This window comes from Simochromis diagramma, unplaced genomic scaffold (assembly GCF_900408965.1).
Source record: "Simochromis diagramma unplaced genomic scaffold, fSimDia1.1 OVJJ01000320.1, whole genome shotgun sequence".
NCBI lineage: Eukaryota > Metazoa > Chordata > Actinopteri > Cichliformes > Cichlidae > Simochromis > Simochromis diagramma.
Genome location: NW_024386773.1, coordinates 7,720,760 through 7,736,550, shown reverse-complemented (window position 1 = coordinate 7,736,550; position 15,791 = coordinate 7,720,760). Strand labels below are relative to the sequence as shown.

General features: G+C 40.4%; 1 protein-coding gene across 2 annotated transcripts in view; it reads left to right on the top strand.

Moving 5' to 3' along the window:
• Window positions 1-15,591, top strand: part of LOC120717814 (membrane-associated guanylate kinase, WW and PDZ domain-containing protein 3) — a 122,246-nt gene extending 106,655 nt beyond the window's left edge. Inside the window, exons 9-22 of one of the 2 annotated variants that reach the window (XM_040006080.1) lie at window positions 1,490-1,681; window positions 2,422-3,063; window positions 4,782-4,813; window positions 5,400-5,565; window positions 5,658-5,752; window positions 5,872-6,079; window positions 6,830-7,012; window positions 7,449-7,634; window positions 8,072-8,168; window positions 8,732-8,837; window positions 9,116-9,253; window positions 10,759-10,897; window positions 11,618-11,707; window positions 11,862-11,872. In XM_040006080.1, the coding sequence (XP_039862014.1) occupies window positions 1,490-1,681; window positions 2,422-3,063; window positions 4,782-4,813; window positions 5,400-5,565; window positions 5,658-5,752; window positions 5,872-6,079; window positions 6,830-7,012; window positions 7,449-7,634; window positions 8,072-8,168; window positions 8,732-8,837; window positions 9,116-9,253; window positions 10,759-10,897; window positions 11,618-11,667 (2,234 nt within the window). In that variant the 3' untranslated portion in view covers window positions 11,668-11,707; window positions 11,862-11,872. Of the gene's footprint in view, window positions 1-1,489; window positions 1,682-2,421; window positions 3,064-4,781; window positions 4,814-5,399; window positions 5,566-5,657; window positions 5,753-5,871; window positions 6,080-6,829; window positions 7,013-7,448; window positions 7,635-8,071; window positions 8,169-8,731; window positions 8,838-9,115; window positions 9,254-10,758; window positions 10,898-11,617; window positions 11,708-11,861 lie in introns of both variants that reach the window. The other variant, XM_040006070.1, reaches the window with a different exon arrangement.
• Window positions 15,592-15,791: the final 200 nt, after the last annotated feature.

Below are 15,791 nucleotides of genomic sequence, written 5' to 3'. Positions count from 1 at the left end.
AGTGAAGAACGCAGCATGCAGCTGTAAACCTTCATATCCATGTCTGTTAATTTCAGGTAAAGTATTCACATATACACAGCCCAAAGAGCTTTGCAACGTTTTTTAGTTTCTAATGGTAGCACATTATTTCAAAACAAGCATGTAACATTATACAAATTATGTATTTGTTAACCTGTCAAACTGCAGCTTTTTCAGCTTTTTATAAAAGAAACCATTTAATCTTGAACAGTTTACAAAATGTACATCCTCACCAAGTGTGATTAGGCTTTGAGATTTAGTGCCACCAACAAACTGCACGTTGTGATCTATTTGTTAGATTTGTTGGCGATACGAAAAATCAGAATAACACCAAATCCTTTGCTTGTTGCTGAATACATTTGCAAATTCTTAATGAAATAGTACTCCGACAACCACGTCTTTAACAAACATGGCGTCAGTGTAATAATGTTTGAGGCTGCATTTACTTCATAAATTTCCTGTTGTTGTTGTCATTCTCTTTGTGGGAGAAGTTGTGATAATAAGATATCTTATCACTGAGATTTTTAGTGTCGTACAAAAGTCGTAATTTTCTCTTAGCTTACTGCATATGTGTCTCTTGGGGATGGTTATTTTGCCACAGTTCATTTATCTTCAAATATAAAGACCCCAGATAATGACAGTACCATCACACTCTCTCAGTATATAGCAGAATCACAGGATTATGCCCCATTTGTCACCAGCTGGTTTCCCTTTTACTGTTTTTGAGTCAGAGCTATAATGCGGTCCAGGCCAGAAACCATCAGGCAGCAAGCGAAAAATGGTGTGTCCATGATCTAAAGTGCTGATACCACAGTAATGCCAGATAGAGAAGCTGCCCAGTTAAATGCAATGTGACCCTGACAGTCGGTTATCTATTGTATTGCGTATGCCACAGCCAAGCTGCTCGTCCATATTGATGTTGCCACTGACCTTAAGTTGTTCCTTTTTCCAGTTATAAAAAGTCTACAGTGATAAACCTTTTTTTTTCTGAGTCACTGATTGCAGTAGGGAAGGGATAACAGAGGACACTGTGGTAAATTGGATACTGTCAGAGGTACTATATCAATGTTCAGCTCTATAGTTTTCAAATGAAGGTAAATGAGTGTATCAGCTTCTATAGCTGTAATTTTAACTCATTTTATCTGTCTGACTGTGCAGGTAGGCAGGGAAGTGTAAAAAAGGTCTCTGTGAAAGGTTTATCTAGTTAAGGCTTACAGATTATGCCTGTTAATTAGAAATGACTAATTACGGTGTTGATCCTCAGCACATAATGTGTATAATTGAGGTTCAGTGCGGACACGGATGGATTTTGCTATCTTTCAAGAAGGCTATGAATTTATTAATCATTGTTGCTGCCTTTCACGTTGTGTATTGTTTTGTTATTTCGCTTGTGTTTGATAAAAATTGTATTCACTCATAATTTTATTAATGTGCATTCTCGCACATGCTGACACGTAGATGTTCTGCACAGGTAAAGGTGGTGCATCTGGCTTCACAGCAGACCCCAGCCAGCTGAAAGGGGAGATTTACCACACAGCGCTGAAGAAGAGCTCCCAAGGATTTGGATTTACCATCATAGGAGGTGACCGCACAGATGAGTTTCTGCAGGTGAAAAATGTGCTCAGCGACGGTCCTGCTGCCCAAGACAAAAAGATGGCATCTGGTGAGCAAAACCTTTGAAAATATGCTCACAATTTACTACAGAAAAGGACCAGTAAGAGCTGATACACTTATTCAAATAAACATTAAAATCCCATTTAGCTGGAAGGGAGATCCATGTGTTCGCTAATTTCTGCAAAGTTGCTGAAAATTCTTTTGTAGCTAACGTGTACCTACTGTGTTACCATGATGCACCTTCAGGTATCAATTTTACATCTGTGGTCTTCACTTAACCTAACACTGCCCCATGAGTTTCAGTAAATAAAGCAATAACAACTTTAGCATTGTCAGGGGCATTGTTTTATAGCAGGCTGATTATGGTGGGCGTGAAACCATCTAAAAGCTTTATTGTTCAGGTTCTGATCTTGCCTTTGGGCTGTCTACATAAACCAACAGCCATGAGGCTGTGTGTGATGGTTACAGTAGTATGATATGACAGAAATCTACGCCTGTCTCAGCTCCTGTTGTTGAATACTGCTCAGGTCTGTTCAACAATGTAGTGAGTAAAGAGGGGACAAGAATAAAGTAGGAATGAATGAGATAAAAGGAAACTCAAACGGTACCAGGAGCTGCCAAAATGAAAATATGAGAGAGTAGTGAAGGGGAAAAGGACATTTCAGAGAAAAGCACTGTCTGGCAAAAGGAGAAAGGACTCCTCCAAGAAAAGTAGAGAGGTGATGTCTAGATTAAATACCACGGGATTAATTCTTTCTTGTTACATTCTTTCCTTTCTCCTTGTCTTAGGTGATGTGATTGTTGAGATTAATGGGGTATGTGTGCTGGGGAAGACCCATCCAGAGGTAGTGCAGATGTTTCAGTCCATTCCCATTAACCAGTATGTGGACATGGTTCTTTGCCGTGGATACCCGCTTCCTCCTGACGTTGATCTAGACAGCGACGATCCTCTTCCCCCTCCTCCTCCTCCGCCGGCCACCCAGCCCCAGCAGGCTCTGCATGGTGGAGAGGTGGTGACAGCTGTGCCCCTGATCAATGGACAGCCACTGCTTGTCAAAGGTGACGTCCTCCATGGCTCCTCACAGGAGCTCCACTATGTTACTACTGATGCCAGTGGCCGTCCTGTTGTGGCTGCCCTGCCAAATGGGAGGCAGGGTGGAGAAGCAGCCACAGCGATGCTCCAACCAGAGCTGGTAAGCGTGCCACTGGTCAAGGGGCCTGGTGGATTTGGTTTTGCCATTGCTGACTGCCCTCTGGGACAGAAGGTGAAGATGATCTTGGATGCCCAGTGGTGTCGCGGCCTGCAGAAAGGAGACGTGATTAAAGAGATCAACAGGCAAAATGTGCAGTCGCTTAGCCATGCACAAGTGGTGGACATCCTTAAAGACTTACCAGTGGGCAGCGAGGTCAATGTACTGGTGTTGCGAGGAGGTGAGAGACTGAAATAACAACACATGTTTGCACTTGTCTGTCTGATTCACCCTCATGCCTGTCTTTCTATCTGCCTAACTTTTTTTTGTGCATCTATAGATTCATGTGGCTCACTAGCAATAGATCCATATTGTCTGTTCTTTCTCAGCAAGCAATCTTTGTTTTTCCTCCTCAGTGTATCCCTCTATTATTCTTATGCTTTTATGCCCTTGTGTGTGTGACATAATGTGCTATTACTGTCAATGCAACTCCAACAGTGCCCATGGGAGGTGAGGTCAGCGTGTTGATACTGAGAGGAGGTGAGGTGGTGTTGTGGCTGGTTGGGGGGCACTGACTGACTACACACTGTTGTTCTGTAGAAGTCTGGGTGATGCCACTTTGACTGCGATCTGTGTAAGGTCACCACAGCAGAGAATGCTGCCTTTTTAGCAGAATAGATCTAACAGTGCCACTGTACTCTAACTCTTGCAAATGATGATCAGACTCAATCCATCAGAGTCGTATTTTCTGGCATGCAGACTCTACATGTTTAACATTTCTTGAGCGTTCCTTCTCTTTTCTTTCATTTAATCTATATCTTTTTATGACGACTCCCATTGAGGTGTAATGCTTTCTGTTACAAGTGAGTGAGCAGGAATTACGTAAGTGTAGACACCCTACAAATGTCTCCTAAATCCATCTCCTGCCACCCCAAGGATTTACTGTGCTAGTCGATGAACCCTGGATTGGCTTTGATCATCAGCAGAGCGAAGGAGATCTCTGCATGCTTCTTAGGGATCCATAGTTAAATGGCTGTAGAGGGAACGTCCTCAGGGGCTTCCTCCCCATAGCCACACCTCGAGCCTCTGCCTCATATCCCAGAACACCCACGCTACGTCTGCTCACTCTTTTGCCGCCATCACCACTTCCTGCTCCACTGACGCACTGCATGACCCCACAGTTAAAGCAGAGCTGGGCTCAGCTTCGTCCAGCCTGTCCAGTTAAAGCGCTAATGCTAGTTTTAACCCTCAGTAGACAATTGCCTGTGGCATGGAAGAGGATCCCTGTGCTCCTGTTTGTGGGATTGGTGGGCATCAGTGCTTAGAGAAAGAATAGAAGAAAAAGAGTTGTGTGGGAAGGTGTGTGTCATGTGTATGTATGGTACAGTTGTCTTATTTCATGCCGTTGATGACTCTGATGTTGGATTGGGAATTTTGCAATGAAGCAGAAAAACACCGCTGTGTCTCCCCTTTTACATCAGGCTCCATTAAGCCCTCATCAGCCGTGTTAGCCCAGCTCCACGGGACTCCAGGCTCTAGAGCAGTGTTTGTTAATTCACTTAAAGCAGGGCGTTGAGATGGGGGGGGCTCAGATGGAATATGTGGGTGTGCTGTACAGTGAACAGAGAGCAGGAAGGGAATCTTCAGTCAGTGAATTATATGCATGAATCTCTAATGCCCTCACCCACTCTCTTACAGTTGATTTGTCACCTCTTCAGCACGTGTAGTATCTTGATATTTCTTATGTACCTTTAAAAGCACATGAATGTATATTCCCTAATGGATGATTCTTTAGTGAGCACAGCTCTCGAGTTTAGAGCAGCACTGGTTTATTTTTATGCTCACTCTCTCTGTCGGAGAGTCACTGCCATCTGGTGGACAGTGACTCAGTGACTCTTGTTCCAAATCTTGTTTTCATTTCCTAATACGTTTCTGTTGTCTGTCTGTGTCTCTCCATAGGTCAAACATCGCCTGTGAAGAGTCTGAAGCCTGTGAGTAAAATCTTATCTTTCTCTATTTCTTCATTATCGTTTCCCCACGGGGGATATATCCCTCAATTTGATTTCAAAGCGTTTTGTCCTTCAGCCTAACCAGCTTCTGTTGCATTGAATTAAATGATAGCAATAAATTTGAATATTGATTATGTTTCTGGGTGCCTTCTTTTGTTTGCTCTGAAAAACAATCTTAATTACTTCCTTTCTGTATTCGTAGTCTTACGGCTATTGTCAGGGGACTGCAATGGTAATGAAGCATGGATGAGCCTCTGTAGATATCGTGGTATTATTAATGCAACAGTTTTAGATAAGAAACTTGCCCTTTCTGCCTGAAGAGGCCTGTCATAGCCTTTGGGGAAATCTTTACTTTTTAAAACGTATTGTATCCAAATCCCTTTGCTTAGAATTTAAAACAATAGGAAGTAAGTAAAGTGAAACTGCTTGATGTTTTCATAAAAAGTGACCTTTATTGCTTTTGTAATCCATCACCATTAGATGCTCATCCACTAGCTTTTGATAATGAGCCATATTCTACATAAATGGTTTTATTTTTTGAAAACATGAAGCAACATGTGTCTGTCAGAGACAGGAAATGACGGCCAGTACAGAAACTCTGGACATTGTCACAGACTCGGCACCTCAGGCCTTGCCTTACCACTCCAACACAAGCACCCTGCGCTCTGCCGATTCTCCCAAACGAGATGCTACAGAGATATACTTGAAGTCCAAAGCTCTTTTGGAGAGCAGACGTAAGTTTAGGCCAGCATCACTTGTTCATATAATTTTGTAAACCTTTTGTCGTTCTGGCCAGCTTTAAACACTAGGAAAATTATGCCCACAGAGCCTCACGCCAAAGATATAGATGTTTTTCTGAAGCGGGACATTGAAACAGGCTTTGGCTTCCGTGTTCTGGGAGGAGAAGGGCCACAACAGCCAGTAAGTGTATATATGAGTGTCTTGAAAGTATATTTTAATTTCTGGTTAAAATTATACAATTTTATGTATTTATTAGACACTGACCCAGTGGTCAGGGTCTGTTATTAACCCCCTATCAGAATGTATTTCCCCAGGTGTACATTGGTGCCATTGTGCCTAATGGAGCTGCAGAGAAGGACGGGCGTCTCAGAGCAGGAGACGAACTTATTGGCATCGATGGTGTGATGGTCAAGGGTCGTTCGCACAAGCAGGTTTTGGATCTGATGACCAACGCTGCCCGAAATGGCCAAGTTATGCTGACTGTTCGTAGGAAGGTGATCTACAGAGGTGAGTAACAAGCCAAGCAAAACCTGGCATGTTTGTCAACTTTTTGTAATTAAAAGTACATTCAGGAGCTTTTATTGCACTAGATTTTTTTTAATTTATCAGATTGGATTAGAGTAAAACTTTAATGTGCCCAAGTTGTCCAACACATACACACATACTACACAGTGTAAAAACCTAATACTGGGTCCAAATGTACCAATGTCACCATAAAAAGTGAGGGAGACATTTCAAATTTGGTTTATTATTAATATCTTACTCATGCCATGCAGACTAGGAGCAGGCAGGAATCAAACCACCAACCGATTAGTAGATGACGAGCTCTGCTTCTGAAGTACAGCTACTCCAGACCAAGACTGCTGAACCAGCAAATCATCAAAAATAAACAGTAACAACATGTTAATAATGAATGCATGCATTTAAACTGAGTTGCATGAGGTGTAGCAGGTCAAAGAAAAGAGCACTAGGAAACAGAATGTGTCCCTGCACTTGCCATGCATTTTCGTTTATTCCAAGTAACATTTTGGATATTTGGGATTAGTTGAGTTACACAAAACATTTATCCTGTTACCAAGATAGACACTGTCCAGCACAATCATCATCCATGTTTTGTAGACTTGTAGACCATATAGTTCAAAGACAAGACAGTTCAAATCGTCTCAGATTCCTCAAGGATACACACCTCAACACTCAAATTTTAAAAAGAATTGTTCAAGACAGAAATGCATTAGCATCTGTATCCTTTCATATCAGATATGGCAGATGAAGATCCTCAGGAAATGGCGCCGGTGCTGGTGAATGGTTCTCCCAAACTACCTCGCCTACCGATGCCGAGTGCGCTGGACCACGAGTCTTTTGACATCACACTCCACCGCAAGGAAACTGAAGGCTTTGGCTTTGTGATCCTCACGTCCAAGAGCAAACCTCCACATGGAGGTGAGTTCAGTCTTTTCAGTCAGCTCAGTTCTCGTAATTCAATTAAATCAGACATTGTAGCATATTTCTGCATATGCCTTACTTAGGCTGAAGAAGTTGAAAAGCATGTACATTTAACTAACCCATTCAACAGCCGCTTAATACACTTGGTTGTTGGTAACATATACAAAAAATGATAGGTCTGTAATTATTATTATTATTATTAGTTTTATGACAAATATATCCAGAAAATGGCTAGCTTCTGGCCTCAAGAGTATTTTTTAGAAAATTGAAAGACTTTTTTGTAGATTGAATCAAACCCTGACAAAACTAAGTAATTGTGGAACCCTTCTTACTGCCATTGTGTTGAAAAAAGACAGTAAACAGACAGTAAAAGGCAGCTTCCTAATGGTCACTCTGACCAGGGCCTCATATGTCTTTATTACTGCCATTTCAGTTATCCCACACAAAATTGGCCGCATCATTGAGGGCAGTCCCACTGACCGCTGTGGCCTGCTGCACGTCGGGGATCGTATCTCAGCAGTCAATGGACGCTCCATCATCGAGCTCTCTCATAATGACATCGTCCAGCTTATCAAGGAAGCCGGCAATGTCGTCACCCTCACTGTGGTTCCCGAGGATGGTGAATATTTCTGAGGATGGTGCATTTATTAGAGTAGTTAGTGGGTCTGTTCAGTTCAAAGTGGCCTTTTAGTGGGACATTAGTTTTGCAGTCAGGTAATCAATTAAATCGAGCCTTCATAAGATATAAATATTTTATTATCCATATTAAAAATTCAGTTTCAAACTGAGATAGTTAGAAACTGAAAAATTAGACCCCTTCTTCACTGAAATGATTGTATGAATAAAAATAAAGCAAAATACCTGAGAATCCCTTTACTAGGATATTTTAAGGCTTCATTGAGGGTTGTTAAAGGGAAATAAATGCAAAACCTTTAGCTTAAAATGAGCATTAATCATGTTAGAAGAATTCTGTATGTCTGCTTTTTTACCAGTGGGAGTTTTCAGTATTAATATTATAATATACTGATTCTAATATGTTGTTAAAATGTATTTTAGAGTACAAGGGCCCTCCATCTGGAGCGAGTTCAGCAAAACAAAGTCCAGCTCTTCAGCACAGAGCCATGGGGCAAAGATCAGCACTACAGGATGAGCGGTAAGGATTTAATCCCACAAAAGAAAGCTGAGAAACTGCATAATTCTTCATGCATGTTTAGCGTTAGTAAGTTTTCTTGCAAGTGTTTGATTTTTTTTAAGTTATGCTAAACACTCAAAAGTATAAGAAAGTTGTATTATGTAATGCTGAGAAAGTGTAGACCGAGGAGGCAGCAAAAAGCTCTTAAATTGAAAATAAATTCAATTATGGTTATGGTGATGTTATTTTTGTAATTACTAAAAACCTTAACGAATTCTTATAAACCTCCAGTAAAAGTCTCACCAAAATAACTACTGAGCATGAAATAAATCGTGTACGTGGCAATGAGGTTGTCATACCCTCAGAGCAAAAAGCCTGAGAAACTATAAAGACACCGGTGTAATAAACATAAACATGTGTAAGATGATAAGAGGTGTCGTGCGAGTACGCGCAGGCCTTTCCTATTTAACATTCAGCATTAAATTTCACTTTGTTTTTCATAAAAGCTTTTTCATTTGTTGGCCTGCGGCCTTCTGTTTACAAGTATCGCTGAAGAAATTAAGTGCATATGCTGTTTGTTCTAGTTATAACCTGGACATGGAGGAGAGAAAGGAAGGAGTCAACTGGTCTGACCACAAAACTCTTTCACTTGGTGAGACGGGGACGCTGTGTGTGACAGGGCCCAACCAGGTAAGAGCCATCCCCTTTTTTTCTTCCTTTCTTGTCTTAGAAACTATCAGAAGAGGTTATTTTTTGTGCTTACACCATCTTTCACAGGTTTATAAAGTTCATGCACTTATAATACTGATTCTTTTACGTAATTTTCAAGTCATTATGGTCAAAGAATAAACTATAGCATCTCTAATATTCTCTGATTCTCCTAATGAGGCATCACTGATTTCACAGCAAAAGATGTATGTTAGTACACTTGTATATGTCTAAAAATGAGTGTTGTCTTCATGCTGCAGGGTTGTCTGACAGTGGAGTTAGAGAGAGGGCCCAGGGGCTTTGGTTTCAGTCTGCGAGGGGGCACAGAGTATAACATGGGCTTGTACATCTTGAGACTTGCAGAAGATGGGCCTGCTCAGCAAGACGGAAGAATCCATGTGAGTGCTCCTTTTATTGCAACGTTTAAATGGACACTTCTGAGAGGTTGATATCACTATCACACAGCTGACAAGAAATTACAAACAAAAACTAATGGGGGAAAAAAAAAATCATAAAACAAGATGCAGTGCAATCAGTGTATTGTTTTGGAGCTCATGTTATTATCCTCACCATTGCTACATGCAGCATGACATGCTATTATAGAAAGCATTCCTTTGCAGAAATGTAGTGTTGCACATTTAGTTTGTGAAGGAGAGTCGTAAATCAAAATATAATTTGTGTCGCCTCGCGTTGACTGAGATTAAACTAATGAATTGTGTTTCAACAAGTGCCACTTGCAGTGTTGTAGGGCATGCGATGTTTTCTGCTGTGATCTGTGCAGCGTTTTGTTGCTTTCATTGTGAAATGGAATTCCACGCAGCAAACAGCGAAGCGATAAAGACGATTTTGGTTTAGTTCTTTAACGTTTTTTTTATTCGTGTTCATCATCATTTGTGTACTGTGTATGTCTCCACCAGTCTACCCATCCATCTCAGCAAGCATCCGTTTTTTAAGTTTGTGGCTGTTAACAGGAAGGTCACAAAGCAATTGACCCTGTATTTTCTCTTCATATGGTGGAGGTTCAGCAAAATTTGAATTTTCCCATGGGGATGATACTATCACATTATTATTACAGGAAGAGAATGGAGCAAAGTTCCCTAGTGGAAATCAATCCTAGGCCTGCCAGACTGTGATCTGTGGGCACGACTTTGCCTGTCTCAGGATGAAACAGAGTTCTCTGCACTGTGTAGCAACTACTGCATTTTTATTATTTAAAACAAGCTTCTTTTCTCATTCGGTGATCTCTGCTTCTCCGTGAAAGCAATGCACACATGTACCTTTGAAATAATGAAAAAACTGATTTCCCATCGGTGGAAAGATCATAGAAAGGGTCATCTGAGAACATATTCTGATGAGAAACAATAGCTCTTTTCTTCTAGTGAGGGAGTCAGTGTGAGAGTTGGTCCAAGGTCCTTTGTAGAAAGAATGACTTTCTGATACAAAGGGATCACACAGTGGTTATTTTCTCATCACTTTGTTGCCATCATTTCTTCCCGACACAGACAATGCTCCCACACTGTAAAAGTCAAAGGGTTGTGTTGAGGTTTCCTTGAAAATTTTTTGTCTTTGAATCTAAATCCCGGCCTGCTGCACAAACAGGCTTGTTCACTCTATCTGATTAGAGTCTATCAAACTGACATGTTTACAAGCTTTATCCTGAGTTATTTTGTCATCTCCGATAATAGCAGGTACCTCCAGGGTATTACAAAACTCTGTGTGTGTGTGTGTGTGTGTGTGTAGGCAGATGTGTGTATGTGAGAAAGGGAGTGTATGCATGTGTGCATGGCATAAAACTTTAATTTTGTGTTTCAGCAAGTGTTTCAGTGAATTTGACTGGCAAAATATGCAAAGTGTTCATAGGTATATTTTAGTATTACAATTGAATTTTCTGAATTACCGACAGGTTGGAGATGAGATAGTGGAGATTAACGGGGAGCCGGCTCGTGGCATTTCCCATACACGGGCTATTGATTTGATCCAGGCCGGAGGAAACAAAGTGGTACTGCTGCTGAGACCTGGGGCAGGTCTTGCTCAAGATGCGAGTGAGTACATCATTTGAAACTATTCAGTGCGCTGCGTTTGATATGGGCAAACTTTGTGCTTGGAAATGTTGTATTATCACTCAGGTTAGAATTTTTGGGGGTGGATTTAACAATGCAGAATAACTGGAAACAAAAGCATTTGGTTGCCAGTGGCTCAATGACATTTACGAATAGACATAATTGTAGACGTACGTGTGTGTGTACGTGTGTGTGTGTGTGTGTGTGTGTGTAAGGATGTAAGGGTGTGGGTGTTATTTTGACCTTTTCCTTTGCAGTGCAAAGACAGCTCTTTCCCCATCATTCCAATATTAATGCTTATCTAAACTTTCCGTCTGCTGGCTGTAGCTTGATACTGTATTTAGCTTTGTTATGAAACTGGTATGCCAAAGTCAGCCTGTTCCTTTAATTTTTTTTTAATATTTACATGAAGTTTTAGATAGAAACTAAATTGTTTTATTTCCTAAAGAGTTTAGCTGCTATTTCCCAGTTTACAAGGAAGGAACACTGCCAGTAGTTAAATACATGCACAAACAATAAATCCACGTAATGATAATTACTGCATCCATTTGTTAGTTGATGGAGCCTGTTTTGTAGTTAAGCCCTCGTTGATTTCAATGTGCTTTCTTTGCTGTGTGTGTTTTTTTTGTTTTGTTTTTATTTAGTCATTAACTCTTTAACTGTCTGCTTCCTTTGGCGTTTCTTCTCTTTCCCCTGATGCAGGTAATACAGCTTCCTCTACTGTGTGCTATTACACTGAGCACCAACACTAACACCTTCACTGCTTTTACTGGGCTCTTCTCTTTTACCTTGGTAATTTTTTTTCCCACATGCTTTCCCACCTTTACCTCTATATAATATAATCGTATTTACTTTCCCTGTTATTCTGAATTTAAGTATTTTGTGTGCCATATTCATTATCCTTGCATACCTATGGTCTCATGTCAAATTTGTGCTGCTCTTGCAGGTCGACGTGATCAAAAAGTCATTTCACCCACAAGCTATGTTGGAGAAGTTTTCTCTGACACATCACCCCTTTCCTCTCCATATCCCACCGGGGCTTCCACCTTTGTTTCCTCTCCTTTCTCCAGCAAACTGACGCATTCTCGCAGCTGGAGCACACTTTCTCCACAAGGCCGCAAATCCCGCAGCAGCGGGGGTTTAAGCTCAGTGGAGGAAAGTGTTGAGTGGGCGGACACGGAGGGAGAAGGGCTCCTTCCCACCTCCAATGAGCATGTGAAGTTCTACAAGAGGACCAGGCCCACGAACGACTCCAGAGAGCTAAGCAGCCCAAAGAAAACAGAGGAATCTTTTCCTAAAGCCAAAGAGCAACTACACAGTCCCAAAAAGACTGAGAGTCAGGCACAGGAAGCAACAATGAACAGAAAAAGGGTGCCTATCACACAGACAAAAACGCAATCTGCCAGTCCTGGGAAATCCGCTCACGTTGGACAGCAAGGGATATCAGCCCTGCAACGCACCGAGAATCAACAAGGCCTTCAGCAGAGATTAAAGGATTCATCCAGTAGAGAAAGCTTAGGTCATGAAAAGAAAAATGGAAAAGGGGGGAATTTTGAGATTGGAAAATACCCTCAAGGATGGGAGATGGAAGGGAGAAGAGAAAGGACCAGGTCTCTCCATGAGAAAGAAAGTTATAAAAGAAGGTCGATTGGGGAATCTCACCGCCACAGGACATTTTCTAGTACACTAAGAGAGAGCGAGAAAGGTACAGGTAAAGACTCAGGGCAAAGAGACGTTGATGCCAAGGGTAAACTTACAGAAAACAGGACTACGAGTAAAGAGACTATTAGCAAAAGAGAATCACCGCTGTCTTTTAAAAATGTATGGCGTAGGAAAGGTTCTGTGAATTCACCAAGAGATGTAAAAGGAAGAGAAGACACATTTTCTAAATCCAAAGAAGACAGCTTAAAGGACAACTTTGTGGCCTCTGTAAACAGCATTCCAAGAGCCCTACAAACCCTGAAGGGACCTATTAGCCCTGGCCCTTGGAAAACGCCCAGCTCAGCCAAAATCCTCTCTGAGGCAGAAGTCCTCCGTGACCCTTTGTGATGGAATATTGAATCACAAGGACGTGAGCTGTGCCATGGAATATTTTACAGTATCCTCAGTGGATTATTTTTCTGAGTTCTTCCATAAAACAGAGAAGTGCAACATGGTGCCACATTTATCCATTTTAGACTGTGGCCAGATTTGTATTGTGGGAGCCCTGTGACATCACATGTGGCATGTAGCAGCTCCCCTCCGCCTTGTCTGCTGCTTTAGCATCTTTGACGTGGGACTTCAGCATATAGGACATGCTCGGGGCCTTGTCAGACCAGACATTCAGAAATGTGAATATGTGCCAATCCCGCGAGCCTCCTGTGGAACGACGACTACAAACAGCGCTTCACCCATTACAATGCAATGACCCATATGCAAAGAAAAGAGAAAGGCCCTCGCCTCTCGTCTGTAGAATAGACAGTGTGACTCATCTAGGGTTTAATTTTGCTCTCAGTGTCATTGTTGAGTATTTCAACTGTATTCTTCTTATCAGTTTGCTCAACTGCATGCAGTCGGTCCTTCTGTTTGTTTTACTGCACGCGTTCTGTACATCGCTGAGGATGAACCCATTTCTTATTTATAATTTTCATTCTGATCACCAGGCAAATACAGCAAGTGTTACTGGGTAATCTAGACTGTTCTATGGCTATAGTCATGACACACCTTCATACAGACAGTATCATTTAAAAGACCAGAAACTTGTGGTTTGAGATCTTGTTTACCATGTGTATGATAACTAACCAGTGTGTAATTTATTGAGGTAATAGATGAATATATGTATATGTAGCTGTACCAAGCCATTCCGCATTTTGATAAAGACTTTCAGAAATTTGTCCCATGTTATTTGAGCTTTCACCTTATTTCCAATGTACTTCAGTGGTAGGAATTACCAATGAAATTTGTAGTTCATGAAATGTATAGATGTAACGTGCAAACTGCTGTACCAAATGTTTAAAATTGCTCAAAATGTGTCTCATTGTGAAATATAATATATATGTATATATATATATATATATATTTGAATGTGTGTTTTAGAAATTCTATCTATTAATTCCATTGCACCGCATCTGCCCTTGTAGCATAACAAATTGACCATGAGTTGTATTTAATTTGTGATGTATACTTGCTACCAAAACATTGCATTTATTATTGTTTTTTTAATTTTATTTTATTTAATGGGTTTTTTTTTTTTTGGTTTTTTGAAATGATCACTGTTAAAGGGGGAAATGGCAATTTATGTAATGCTGTGCAAGTTCTGAATCATGTCTCTGGTTGTTTTACATTTGCTTGTTGATGAAAAGATAAATGAGGGTTTATATTGTAGGTACTGCTGTGTGATTATGTGCCAGGGTAGCTTGAAGGATGAAAGAGGCCAGAGAATGATGTGGTTTACTAAGATACCGAACAAGCTGCTGAAATAAGGCATGTATACAGAAAACTCTCCACCTTACATATTAAAGGGAGCCAATAGCACAGAGAAGACCAGTGTAGTTTTATAATGTGCAGTCTATAAAAATAAGAAATAGTCAGATTTCACTGTTACTTTAAAGAGGACATATTATGCTGATTTATAGCTCCATACTTTTATGCTTGGACACCATAAGAGTCGCTTTGCCTATTTGCCTAATAATAATACTCGTTTAAGTTATATTGGGCCGCTGTGTAGCATTCAGGTCATTCTCTGTCTGGAAAAATGTGTTTTAGTTCCTTGGCCCTTACCTTTATGCCAATTTTTTTTCTTATTGGCAAACAGAAACAGCAGGTGGGAGTGGCTGCTGTGTGTCTTTAGCATTCTTTCAAATAAAAAACTGTCTAAAAATAACAAACCATTTAGAGCAGTCTGAGCTTTTGGCTCACTTGGATTACTTGTGTGTACAATGACCTCATTATTTGAGGTTTGTGCCAGACAGAAAATGAAGAAAAGCATAATAGGTCCGCTTTAAAGGATTTTTGAAGTGATACGCAAATATACTCAACATACTTGCAAATACAACTTTGAAATAAACACATTCAGATGAGCTCAGGGAAAACTGAATTGTAGCAAATGTGTGATAAAGTCGTTATCAATGAGAGCTGAATGGTGGTTGAAGTCTGTGATTGTATAAAGGAGTTTTCAGGTTACAAATCCCTAGAGGATGTACTTTGAGCCAATCAGTGGTAGGCTTTTGTGCAATAGTTTGGTTGGTTGAATGAGTAAATCCAACCCCGAGTGCTGAAAAAAGTTCACTCTGGTTCAGAATCAGATAATATCCTCTTTTATTGTATGTCCCCTGCACTGTAGTACAGCTTTATACTTTCATTTGAACAATTTTGTTTGACATCTCTGCATCATACTGTGGCCTTGCATTGCTTCATTAGAAAAAAAAAAAGAAAAAAAAGAAAAACACAATCCTTGTGGTATCTTCTACATTCTGTAGGAACAGTAGATGTAAATGTTTGTACATTGTACAGCACCTTTATAAATACTTGCCGAGTGCTCTTTTGGGGAGAAAAAAAATAGAGGTATATTAAATCGCTCCATTATTTTTTTATGTAAAAAAAGAGAAAAATATTTAAAAATGGATTGAAAAGGATAGGCAATGACCTTGATATGGTATTCTGTTCATGCACTGAAAAATAAAGTTTTGCTGAAAACATGTTTCTGGATTTGTTGTATTGAAACTGAGATGCACATAAAATGATCGTCATCATCTTATCTGTATAAATGTAAAGCAAATAACAATTCAAGTGTCACACTTTTGACATCTAAGTAATTTGTTGCAGAAGTATAAGCTACTGTTACTATGGCAGATTTCCAGTTGTCATGGTAACTGACTCAGCTATAGTTTTTCAATTA